The sequence below is a fragment of the Aotus nancymaae genome, unplaced genomic scaffold (assembly GCF_030222135.1).
Source record: "Aotus nancymaae isolate 86718 unplaced genomic scaffold, 86718_ANA_hifiasm-v0.15.2.pri h1tg000046l, whole genome shotgun sequence".
NCBI classification, from domain to species: Eukaryota; Metazoa; Chordata; class Mammalia; order Primates; family Aotidae; genus Aotus; species Aotus nancymaae.
Genome location: NW_026988460.1, coordinates 26,835,550 through 26,848,308, shown reverse-complemented (window position 1 = coordinate 26,848,308; position 12,759 = coordinate 26,835,550). Strand labels below are relative to the sequence as shown.

The following is a 12,759-nucleotide window of genomic DNA, read 5'->3' as shown; positions in this document are numbered from 1 at the left end:
ATTCTTGTGCCTCAGCCTCCAGAGTAGCTGGGATTACAGGTGCCTGCCACCACACCTAGCTAATTTTTGTATTTTTAGTAGAGACAGCTTTCACCATGTTGACCAGGCTGGTCTTGAACTCCTGACCTCAGGTGATCCGCCTGCCTTGGCCTCCCAAAGTGTTGGGATTACAGGTATGAGTCATGACACCTGGCCATGCCCAGCTAATTTTTAAATTTCTTGTAGAAATAGTGTCCCATTATGTTGCGCAAGCTGGTCTTGAGCTCCTGGACTCAACCAGTCCTCCTGCTTCAGTCTCCCAAAGTGCTGGGAATTACAGGCGTGAGCCACATGCCCAGCCAAATTGTATGGAGTTTCACCATGTTGGCCAGGATGGTCTCAATCTCCTGACCTCGTGATCTTCCCACCTCGGCCTCTGGGATTACAGGGATGAGCTACTACGCCCAGCCAAAAATGTTTTTTAACTCACAAAACATTGCAGAAATAGTACAGAGAACTCTTATATACCCTTTATACAGATTTACCAGTATTTAACATTTTGCTTGTATTTGCTTTATTTTCTTTGTGTACCTAGATATTTATTTTTTGTGAATCGTTTGAAAGGTAGATTTAAGGCTGGGCGTGGTGGCTCATGCCTATAATCCCAGCACTTTGGGAGGCTGAGGCAGGTGGATCACGAGGTCAAAAGATCGAGACCATACTAATCAACACAGTGAAACCCCGTCTCTACTAAAAATACAAAAAAATTAGCTGGGCGTGGTGGCGCACGCCTGTAGTCCCAGCTACTCGGGAGGCTGAGGCAGGAGAATTGCTTGAATCCAGGAGGCGGAGGTTGCGGTTGAGCCGAGATCGCGCCATTGCACTCCAGCCTGGGTAACAAGAGCGAAACTCCGTCTCAAAAAAAAAAGAAAAAAAAAAAAGAAAGGTAGGTTTAAATACATCATGCTTCTTTACCTTTTAATATATGTGTATTTCCTAAGAAGAAGAATATTCTCTTTTTTTTTTGAGAAGAATATTCTCATATAACCATGGTGGAGCTATCAAGTCTAAGAAATTTAACCTGGCTACAGTAATTTAATTCACGTGGCCATTTCATCAATTTTCCCAATAATGTCCTTGGTAGTATTTCCCCTGCAGTACAGGACCTGGTCCAGGGTCACATACTACATGTAGTTGTCAAATCATCAGTTTTTAACGGATATAGTTGTATCTTCTGGATGTATTTCATTTGTTTTCTACTGATTGTCATTTAGGTTGTTTGTAGTATTTTTAAAGCTTTTGTCACTTAACATCCTAAGTGTTTTTTTATTTTTTATTTATTTTTATTTTTTTTTAGAGCCAGCAGCCTATTCAGCTGAGAGCCTCAGGGGCTGACAGCTTTCCAGGCTGAAGGCCTTTATTTTTATTTTTTATTTTTTATTTTTTTTGAGACGGAGTTTTGCTCTTGTTACCCACGCTGGAGTGCAATGGCGCGATCTGGGCTCACGGCAACCTCCGCCTCCTGGGTTCAAGCAATTCTCCTGCCTCAGCCTCCCGAGTAGCTGGGACTACAGGCGTGCGCCACCACGCCCAGCTAATTTTTTTGTATTTTTAGTAGAGACGGGGTTTCACTGTGTTGACCAGTATGGTCTCGATCTCTTGACCTTGTGATCCACCTGCCTCAGCCTCCCAAAGTGCTGGGATTATAGGCGTGAGCCACTGCGCCCGGCCTTATTTTTATTTATTTATTTATTTTTGAGACAAGGTCTTCCTCTGTCACTCAGGCTGGAATGCAGTGGCATGATAGACATGTGTCACCATGTCCAGTTAAGTTTTACGTGTTTTTGTAGAGGCAGGGTTTCGCCACGTTGCCCAGGCTGGTCTTGAACTCCCGGCCTCAAGTGATCTTCCAAACTTCATCTCCCAGAGTGCTGGGATTACAGGTGTGAGCCACCGTTCCCAGCCCGTAAGTGTTACTTATTTTATTTTTAAATTTTTTTTTATTTTTTGAGATGGAGTCTTGCTCTATCACCCTGGCTGGAGTGCAGTGGCATGATCTCAGCTCACTGCAACCTCCACCTCCCAGGGTCAAGTGATTTTTCTGCCTCAGCCTCCCAAGAAGCTGGGATTATAAGCGCTCGCCACTGCACTCAGCTAATTTTTGTAGTTTTAGCAGAGATGGGGTTTCGCCATGTCGGCCAGGTTGGTTTCCAACTCATTACCTCAGGTGACCCGCCCACTTTGGCCTCCCAGAATGTTGGGATTACAGGCATGAGCCACCGCGCCTGGCTCTTTATTTTATTTTTGAGACAGAGTCTCACTCTGTTGTCCAGGCGGGAGTGCAATCGCACGATCTTGCCTCACTGCAATCTCCACCTCCCAGGTTCAAGCAATTCTTCCTACCTCAGCCTCCCAAGTAGCTAGGATTACAGGTGTGTACCACCACACCCAGCTAATTTTTTTGTATTTATTAGAGACAGGGTTTCGCCATGTTGGCCAGGCTGGTCTTGAACTCCTGACCTCAGGTGATCTGCCCACCTCAGCCTCCCAAAGTGCTAGGATTAGAGGCAGGAGCCACCACGCCCAGCCCCATAAGCATTTTTTAAAGTATAGAATATATTCCATCAATGAATATAATTTACTTAGATCATCCTCCTACTTTTCTTGTTACTTAGGTTGATTTTTTTTTTTTTTTGGAGACAGTGTCTTGCTCTGTTGCCCAGGCTGGAGTGCAGTGGCATGATCATGGCTTACTACAGCCTCAACCTCCTGGGCTCAAGTAATCTTTCCTCCTCAGCCTTCTCCTAAGTAGCTGGGACTACAGGCATGTGTCTCCATGCCTGCCTAAGTTTTTCTTTCTTTTTTTTTTTTAAGAGATGGTGTCTCTCTCTGTTGCTGGATTTGAACTCTTGGACTCAAATGAGCCTGCTTTTTCGGCCTCCTAACATGCTGATATAGACATGAGCGACAGCACCTAGGTTCTTGTTTTTTATTTTTGAGACAGTGTCCCACTCTTTTGTGCAGGCTGTAGTGCAGTGGCACCATCTTAGCTCACTGCAGCCTCGACCTCCTGGATCCTCCCACCTCAGCCTCCCAGGTAGCTGGGACTACAGGAGCACGTTACCACCCCTGGCTAATTTTTGTATTTTTTGTAGAGATGAGGTTGAACTCCTAAGCTGAAGTGATCCACCGAGCTTGGCCTCCCAAAGTGCTAGTGTTACAGTTGTGAGCCACTGCATCTGGCTTTTATCTTAAAACATATTTGCAAACATGGAAATAGTGGGTTTAAAGATCAGATCTGCCAGGCGCGGTGGCTCACGCCTATAATCCTAGCACTTTTGGAGGCCGAGGTGGGTGGATCACGAGGTCAGGAGTTTGAGACTAGCCTGACCAACATGATGAAACCCGTCTCTACTAAAAATACAAAAATTAGCTGGGCATGGTGGCATGTGCCTGTAATCCCAGCTACTTGGGAGGCTGAGGCAGGAGAAGTGCTTGAAACTAGGAGGCAGAGGTTGCAGTGAGCCGAGATTGTGCCACTGCATTCCAGCCTGGGCAGGAGTGAGACTCTGTCTCAACAAATAAAAAATAAAAAAAAAAAGATCAGATCCATTTTCTCTTTTTTCTTCCCAATAAGAAAGTTGGCCCTAAAATGCTGGATCATGAAGGAAAAGAAGTCCCAGGAAACCGAGGTTACAAGTACTTTGGAGCAGCAAAAGATTTGCCTGGTGTTAGAGAGCTGTTTGAAAAAGAACGTAAGTAACTAAGTTTTTGACAGTTTTAGCCTTTTGTTGGTAATAATCATAAGTAGATACACAGTATGCTAAGTTTTTTTTTTTGAGATGGAGTCTTACTCTGTCACCAGGCTGGAGTGCAGTGGCATGATCTCAGCTTACCACAACCTCTGCCTCCCAGGTTCAAGCGATTTCCCTGCCTCAGCCTCCTGAGTAGCTGGGACTACAGGGGGATGCCATCATGCCCTGCTAATTTTTTGTATTTTAGTAGAGATGGGGTTTCACCATGCTAGCCAGAATGGTCTCGATCTCCTGACCTTGTGATCCACCCGCCTTGGTCTTCCTTAACTGAGAATTTTTTTTTTTCCCGTGCCCGCCCCCCTTAACTGAGAATTTTTAAGCACTAGGATGGAACCATAGGCCCATGCCATACAACTGGGACTGGAAAGTGCGCCCAGGATTGTTTGGTGAAGGATTCTGCCTTTGACAGGTGCTAATCGGTCAGTCTGGAGAAGGAGTTTCCCTATTTGAAGTTTCCCAGAATGATTGGGGCAGGCTCTGAAGTTCACTGAATCACATTTATGTTTCAGTTACTTATTAGTTGAAAAAATGATAACTAAAGAACAAATAAAATCTTAGGCCTAACCCTAACATGTAAAAGTGGAGAAAAGTGAAGCTGCTTTGTGTGAATCCAAATAGCGCACCCCACCTCTCCTCCCTCTTCCTGTCATGGGCGCAAGGAAGCTTCAGCCAAATCTCCAGAATGTAATTTGGAACTATTAATCTAGAATTTTAGTCTATTTTAATTTTGTCTTTTAGAATGGCAGTCTAAACATTTCATAGAAAAAAGTATGAGGAGCAGAGAAGAATGATGCCAGTATTCTCGCCACTATTAGCATTTTGTTATATCTCCTTGTGGTTGGTTTTTCTGTTTTTAAAAAAATATAGTTCTACTTTTATTAAACCCTGCTTATTTTAAAATCATTATTCCAAAGGGGTTTTGCGTAGGTCACTACCATCACTTAAAAATAATTCAGAGTTTAAATATTGTGCCATTAATTATTAAGCAATATATTTTTATTACAGAGAAGTTATAAAATGCAGAAGATCAAAAAAAAAAACCCACATTTTCACACCTCATATGTGATTATTGTTATTACATTGGGGCATTGTTCCCTCCAGTTTCTTTCTTTATTTTTTGACACAGAGTCTTGCTGTGTTACCCAGGCTGGAGTGCAGTGGCGTAATCTCAGCTTACCGCAACCTCTGCCTCCTGGGTTCAAGCGATTCTCCAGCCTCAGCCTCCCAAGTAGCTGGGACTACAGGCACATGCCACAATGCCCGGCTAATTTGTATTTTTAGTAGAGATGGGGTTTCACTATGTTGGCCAGTCTGCTCACGAACTCCTGACCTTATAATCTGCCCACCTTGGCCTCCCAAAGTCTTGCGATTACAGGAGTGAGCCACCTTGCCTTGCCGTTCCCTCCAGTTTCTAAAGGATTGTATTGTGGGGGTTCCTATGTTGTGATTCTGCTCTATATGTTAGGTTTTTTGAATTTATATTTTTCTAAATGTATTTTTGTTTATTCTAGTCATAGATTTTTAGGTTTTTAAATTTATTTTTCCTTTTTTGTCATCTATTGAAAAGGTTGTTTTATATATATATATATATATTTTTTTTTTTTTTAATTAATTTATTTTTTTTGAGACGGAGTTTCGCTCTTGTTACCCAGGCTGGAGTGCAATGGCGCGATCTCGGCTTACCTCAGCCTCCGCCTCCTGGGTTCAGGCAATTCTCCTGCCTCAGCCTCCTGAGTAGCTGGGACTACAGGCACGTGCCACCATGCCCAGCTAATTTTTTGTATTTTTAGTAGAGACGGGGTTTCACCGTGTTGACCAGGATGGTCTCGATCTCTTGACCTTGTGATCCACCCGCCTCGGCCTCCCAAAGTGCTGGGATTACAGGCATGAGCCACCACGCCCAGCCCTATATATATATTTTTTTAAGATGAAGTTTTGCTCTTGTTGCCCAGGCTGGAGTGCAATGGTGTGATCCCGGCTCACTGCAACCTCTGCCTCCCAGGTTCAAGCGATTCTCCTGTCTCACTCAGCCTTCCGAGTAACTGGGATCACAAGTGCATGCCGCCATGCCTGGGTAATTTTTGTATTTTTAGTAGAGACGGGGTTTCATCATATTGGTCAGGCTGGTCTCGAAGTCCTGACCTCAGATGATCCACCCACCACAGCCTCTCAAAGTGCTGGGATTATAGGCATGAGCCACCATACCTTTCCTAAGATTTTTGTTTTAAAAAGAAAATGCTGACCAGGCACGATGACTTACACCTGTAGTCCCAGCACTTTGGGAGGCCGAGGTGGGCAGATCACCTGAGGTCAGAAGTTCGAAACCAGCCTGACCAACGTGAAGAAACTCCATCTTTACTAAAAATACAAAATTAGCCAAGTGTGGGGGCACATGTCTATAATTCCATCTGCTGGGGAGGCTGAGGCAAGAGAATCACTTGAATCGGAGAGGCAGAGGTTGTGGTGAGCCAAGATAGCGCCACCATTGCACTCCAGCCTGGGCAACGAGTGAAAATCCGTCTCAAAAAAATAAAAAAAGAAAAAAAATGCTTAAGTGAATTTTACTGAGTATAATTCAAATATAGTACAAAGTTAAAGTCCTCTTTCCTCTACCCTTATCCCAGTGCCCCCCCACCCCCAGAGGTAACTGATAACCATTATTATCTGTTTGGTATATTCTTTTTTGGGCCTTAAAAAAATTTTTTTTTTTTTTTCAGAGATAGGACCTTGTTCTGTCACCCAGGCTGTGGAGTACAGTGGTGCAATCATACTCATTGCAGCCTTGAACTCTGGGGTCCGAGGCATCCTTCTCCCTCAGTCTCTTGAGTAGCTAGGAGCACAGGCAGGTATCACCACCCCTGACTAATTTTTAAAAATTTCTGTAGAGATGGGGGTCTCACTGTGTTCCCTAATTTTGAACTCCTTGCCTCAAGCAGTCTTCCTGCCTCAGCCTCCCAAAGCACTGGGATTACAAGCCTGAAACCCTGCACTCAGCCATCTTCCAGTCCCATTTCCAGGCAGTTATATGCATATTTCATCAGTATAAGTGACAGGTGACTTAACTCCAATGAAATCCCAGGATAGTCTGCCTTCAGGCATGGCTGAATCTGGCTCACATTTCTGTGTTGCAGTTTTGACTTCCACTGTGTGAGCTTCTTACTCTGCCTAGCTTTCCACTTATGGCAATCATTTGTCATCCACTTACATCTTGTTCTTTCAGCAACAGATTTTTCTCCCAAGCAGCTCAAGCAAAATTCCCAGAACTGAGTGTAGTTGGTTTTGATTGGGTTATAAATCCATCCATATGCCACCCCTATAGCCAGGAGGAATGCAGTACTCTGAGCCAGCCAGGCTTCAACCTTCACTCTCTCCTGGTTCCAGTGAGCATGGTGACTGCCACTTACACGACATGGCCCAAGAGTGGCAGAAGGGTGGACAGAGTTGTTGTTAACCAACAGTGGGATGATAGAGGCCTGCCAAATGACAGTGGCTCTCCCATAACTGTTGTGTTGTGATAGCCATTGGTACCCTCCCACAGATGTACTTAGAACTCTGTTACTGGGTGTGAAGGATTAGAGTATCATGGTATGGATTAACCATACCTGACATAACATAAAAGTCCATTGCAGACTTTTATTTTCCAGTATTTTTTGGTTTTTCTTTTTTTTTTAAATTTTTTTGCTTTGAGGTGGACTCTCACTCTGCTGCCCAGGCTGGAGTGCAGTGGCACCTGGAGTGCAGTGGTGTGATCTTGGCTCACTCCAGGCTCTGCCTCCCTGGTTCAAGTGATTCTCCTGCCTCAGCCTCTTGAGTAGCTTGGGATTACAGGCGCCTGCTACCGTGCCTGGCTAATTTTTATATTTTTAGTAGAGACAGGGTTTTCCATGTTGGCCAGGCTGGTCTTGAACTCCTCACCTCAGGTGATCTGCCTGCCTGCCTTGGCCTCTCAAAATGCTGGGATTATAGGCGTGAGCCACCGAGCCCAGCCTGAAATCTGCACTTTTGACAAGCATCCCAGGTGACTGTTAGCATACCATTAGCTTTTATTCTTTGACCAATCTGGTTGGTTGTCATTTTCTTTTTGATTTTTAAGAATTACTTGGCCAGGCACGGTGGCTCACACCTGTAATCCCAGCACTTTGAGAGGCCAAAGTGGGCGGATCACCTAAGGTCAGGAGTTAGAGACCAGCCTGGCCAACATGGTGAAACCCCATCTTTACTAAAAATACAAAAATTAGCTGGGTATGGTGGCAGGCGCCTGTAATCCCAGCTACTCGGGAGGCTGAGGGAGGAGAATCACTTGAACCAAGGAGGCAGAAGTTGTAGTGAGCCAAGATTGTGCCATTGCACTCCAGCCTGGACGATAAGAGCGAAATTCTGTCTTAAAAAAAAAAAAGAATTACTTAAATATTCTGGACAGTAGTCCTAGTCTGAAGGTATCTTCTTTAGGACTTTCTCATGTATCTTTTTTGTTTGCTTATACTTCCTTTTGTCTTTTTTATTTACTTATGTTTCCTGTCATGCTTTTTCATTAAACATATGACAGTTCCTGTGTTACTAAAATACCTTGTGAAATAGCATTATAGGGGCTGCAGGATATCCCATCCCATACACATTCTGCAGTTTACAATCCAAGGTTATTCCCAAGTTTTCTCTATTATATTATATAAATAATACTGTGATGCATATTTCTGTCTATGAAGCTTTTTGCTGTCTTGTATTTGATTTTGTTGTTTAATTAGGTAGATTTTTTTTTTTTTTTAGAGATAGGGTCTCACTATGTTGCCCAGGCTGGAGTGCAGTGGCTCTTCACAGGCGCAATCCCACTACTGATCAGCACGGGAGTTTTGACCTGCTCCATTTCCGACCTGGGCGGGTTCACCCCTCCTTAGGCAACCTGGTGGTCCCCCACTCCCAGGAGGTCACCGTATTGTTGCCGAACTTAGTGCAGACACCCGATCGGCATAGCACACTACAGCCCAGAACTCCTGGGCTCAAGTGATCCTCCCACCTTAGCCTCCCGAGTAACTGGGACTACAGGCACGTGCCACCGCACCTGGTGATTTCTTTTTTTTTTTAATTTTTTCGAGACGGAGTCTTGCTCTGTCACCTAGGCTGAAGTGTAATGGCGCAATCTCAGCTCACTGCAATCTCTGCCTCCTGGGTTCAAGCCATTCTCCTGCTTCAGCCTCCTGAGTAGCTGGGATTACAGGTACCCACCACCACGCCCAGCTAACTTTTGTATTTTTCATAGAGATGGGGTTTCACCAGGTTGGCCAGGCTAGTCTTGAACTCCTGACCTCAGGTGATCCACCCGCCTCGGCCTCCTAAAGTGCTGGGATAATAGGCGTGAGCCCCTGCGCCTAGCCAGGTAGATTGCTTTTAAATGGACTAATAGATCAAAGTACTGATTTTAAAAAGGGCTCTACCACTTATATAATCCTATTAATGTATAGAAAAGTACCTATCCATGGTATTTTCATGAACATACTTGCCACGTGGCTGTGTAGCATCGTATCAGGAAACAGCTTCACTGGAGTGTGATTGTGACTTAGGAACTCAACTATGTTTTTGTTTCTTATAGCTCTTCCTCCTCCCAGAAAGACACGTGCTGAGCTCATGAAGGCAATCGATTTTGAGTACTATGGTTACCTAGATGAAGACGATGGTGTTATTGTGCCTTTGGAACAGGAATATGAAAAGAAACGTAGGTCTCTGGGCATTTCATTTCATAATAGATGGCACCTGTTTTCTGTTGTCTCCTTTGAAAACAGGAATTTCAATAGTGTTTTATGCCAGAAGGGAGTTTTCTTTGTTGCTAATGGTCTTTAGGCATGATGGTCTGCTAATTCCCTGACCCCTGAGAGGCAGTCAAGGCTGTGTGGACCAGAGGTAGCAGGTTGGGGAAGCCACAAGAGCCAAGTCTGACTGGTCCCTGTCTGCCAGGAGGTCACCATCTGGATTCATGCTAATACCAGTGCCCTTGTGACACATTGAGCCAGGACTTTGGAAGCAAGTGGCCTGGAGCTGGAGCTGCTTTCTAGCATGCTCTCCCCTGCCTCCTCTGTTTTCATGTGGGTGTGTTGGGAAGCCTCTCAGGTTGTGGAACTGGGGAGGATTTGTGAATGTTCCCTAAAAAGCTGCTTTGTGGCACTGAAAGCCGGAGCTGTTTTAGGACTACCACACCTCACATCCATTTCCACCCAGGGGGCAGAATGAAGAGTGTCCCTTTCTAGAGGGGACATCTTGGCCTTTCCCTGTATAGTGTTGAAAGCTCATTTTGAGACTGGAATAAATAGCACCTACCCTCTCTTGTTGTTAGTCAGAGCTGACTTAGTGGAAAAGTGGAAAGCAGAGAGAGAGGCTCGACTGGCAAGAGGAGAAAAGGAAGAGGAGGAAGAAGAGGAGGAAGAAATTAACATCTATGCAGTCACCGAGGAGGAGGTACGGGGGTTGGTCCCCTCTGGCACTCACTGCCATCTGCTCCAAACCATGAAGTATGGCATGGGCTCCAAAATGCAGGGTCAGAGTTCACAGCCCAGCTTGCTCACCTGCAGGATGGCTGTGAAAACACTTGGGAGATTACAGGAGAGTTTCAGGAGGCAACAGCCATGAGAGTGTCCTGTCGACTGTGCTTTACACCAGGGCTTCCTTCCTTCCTTCCTTCCTTCTTATTCCTCCTGCATAAACTGGAATTGAATTGATAAACACAGGGGAAGCCATGAGCTTTAGTCCATGACCTCATCACTTCTGTTCACATGGGAGTGCCAATAGCTCTTCTGTAGTCTAACACCCCCATCTTTTTTTTTTTTTTTTTGAGATGGAGTCTTGCTCTGTCTCCCAAGCTGGAGTGCAGTGGCATGATCCCAGCTCACTGCAACCTCTGCCTCCCAGGTTAAAGCGATTCTTCTGCCTCAGCCTCCCAAGTAGTTGGGACTACAGGTGAGCACCACCATACCCAGCTAATTTTTATATTTTTAGTAGAGGCGGGGTTTCATCATATTGGCCAGGCTGGTCTTGACCTCATGAGCTCAGATGATCTGCTTGCCTTGGCCTCCCAAAGTGTTGGGATTACAGGTATGAACCACCGTGCCTGGCCCTAACATCCCCGTCTTACAGATGGAAACAAACCCAGAGCAGAGAAGAGACTTTCTCAGAGGGTCATGGTTGGGAAATCCCTGCATAATTTCAGACCTTTTGCATATTTTCTGATCTATAGGAAATACTCATTATAGTTATTAGTTTTTATTATAGCCACCATATAAGTAATGTTGACACGTCTGTCTGTGCTACACCTTTTATTTTTTATATGAAACAGTACCAAAATTTCACTGCATTAAAAGAGGTATTCTGAAACAAGGAAAACTCAGCATTTGAAATCCTTGCCTCTCAGGCAGAGCTCTGCTGCAGGGCCCTGTGTTTGGAGTCCTTGCTGCCTGCGCATATCCAGGTGGATCTGATTTGCTGGACTGAGAGAAGGGAGGGGATCATCCACACATAGATGATGGCTCAGGTTCCACATGAGGAGCTTGGTGAGACACCACTGGTGAAGAAGCAGACTCAGGTTTAGTGACTTAGTCAATGTCACACAGGATATAACAGGGCTGATGTTCCTGCTCAGGTCCAGCTGGGCCAGCAGTGGGGTTCAGTGCAGGTCTGAAGCAGGATGGCAGCATGCCGTAGGAGGATTTCCTCTAGGTATAAATACTCATTTATTCTGTCAGCAGGTGTTTAATTCATGGCTCCTGTGAGCCATCCCCATTCCAGGTGTAGTGGCATGGTGGTGCAGAGGCTTGGTGTATAGCTTATAGTACAGGGAGAGGCAGTCCAGTAAGAGAGACAGTGAGCGGCAGCCCCTCAGTTGAGCCTGGTGCAGGGACAGCCTGCAGATGCTCTGCTGGGGAGCTAACCCCTCAGCTGAGATCAGGACGATCCAGGGAACTTAACCAAGGGAGGAGGAGTTGAAGAGAGAGGGCTTCCAGCAGGGGCGCATTGCATGCTGAGAGATCCTGTAATGAGTGTGAGAGACAAAGGACAGCCCAGTGGGCTGGAGTGCAGAGGGTGGGTGCTGGGTGTGAGTGGACGCTGATGGGGAGCTGACGTCGTGGGAAAGAGCACTGGAAACTAAAATTTTTTTTTTTCTTTTCAAATAATTCAGGAAGTTGCAAAGAGGACAGAGAGATCTTGTGTATGCTTTACCCGATTCCCCCAATGGTTGCATTTCATGTAGTTCTAGCACAGTAGCAAAACTGGGAGGTTGACATTGGCATAATGAGTGTGTGGAGTTCTGTGTCATTTGTCTCCATGTGTGGAGATCATGTGGCCATCATGACAATCAAGATACAGAACTGGTCGGGGGCGGTGGTGATGCCTGTAATCCTAGTACTTTGGGAGGCTGAGGTGGGAGGATTGCTTGAACTCAGGAGTTTGAGACCCATCCGAGCAACACAATGAGGCCCTGTTTCTACCAAAAATAAAAACAATTAGCCGGGTGTGGTTGGACATGCCTATAGTCCCAGCTACTGAGGAGGCTGAGGTGTGAAAATTACTTGAGCCCAGGGGGTTAAGATTGCAGTGAGCTGTGATTGTACCGTAGTACTCCAGCCTGGGAACTGTCCCCTTACCACAAAGATCCCTGGTGCTGGCCCTTCACAGTTCACACCTCCCTGTCTTCACCATCTCTTGCCGTAGCTGAACCCTAACCTGTTCTCCATCTCTGTGATTTTGTCATTCCAGAATGTTTTATAAATGGGATTGTGCTGTGGGTCACCTTTCGAGATGGCCTTGACACTCAGCACAATGCCCTTTCCATCCCTCTGGTTGTTGAGTTCAGTAGTTCATTCCTTTTCAGTGCTGAGTGCTGTTTCATATACAGAAAAGTACACACCTCCTAAATGTGTTGGTCACTGGATTTTCACAGGGTGAGCACACACACACATAGCAAATACCAGTGAACAAACAGAAC

The 12,759-nt window shown here is 45.4% G+C and overlaps 1 protein-coding gene across 1 annotated transcript in view; it reads left to right on the top strand.

Moving 5' to 3' along the window:
• ISY1 (ISY1 splicing factor homolog) overlaps positions 1-12,759 on the top strand; it is a 32,318-nt gene that overhangs the window by 17,246 nt on the left and 2,313 nt on the right. Inside the window, exons 7-9 of the mRNA XM_012435005.2 lie at positions 3,617-3,734; positions 9,379-9,501; positions 10,117-10,238. Coding sequence (XP_012290428.1) covers positions 3,617-3,734; positions 9,379-9,501; positions 10,117-10,238 — 363 coding nt within the window. The remainder of the gene's footprint in view (positions 1-3,616; positions 3,735-9,378; positions 9,502-10,116; positions 10,239-12,759) is intronic.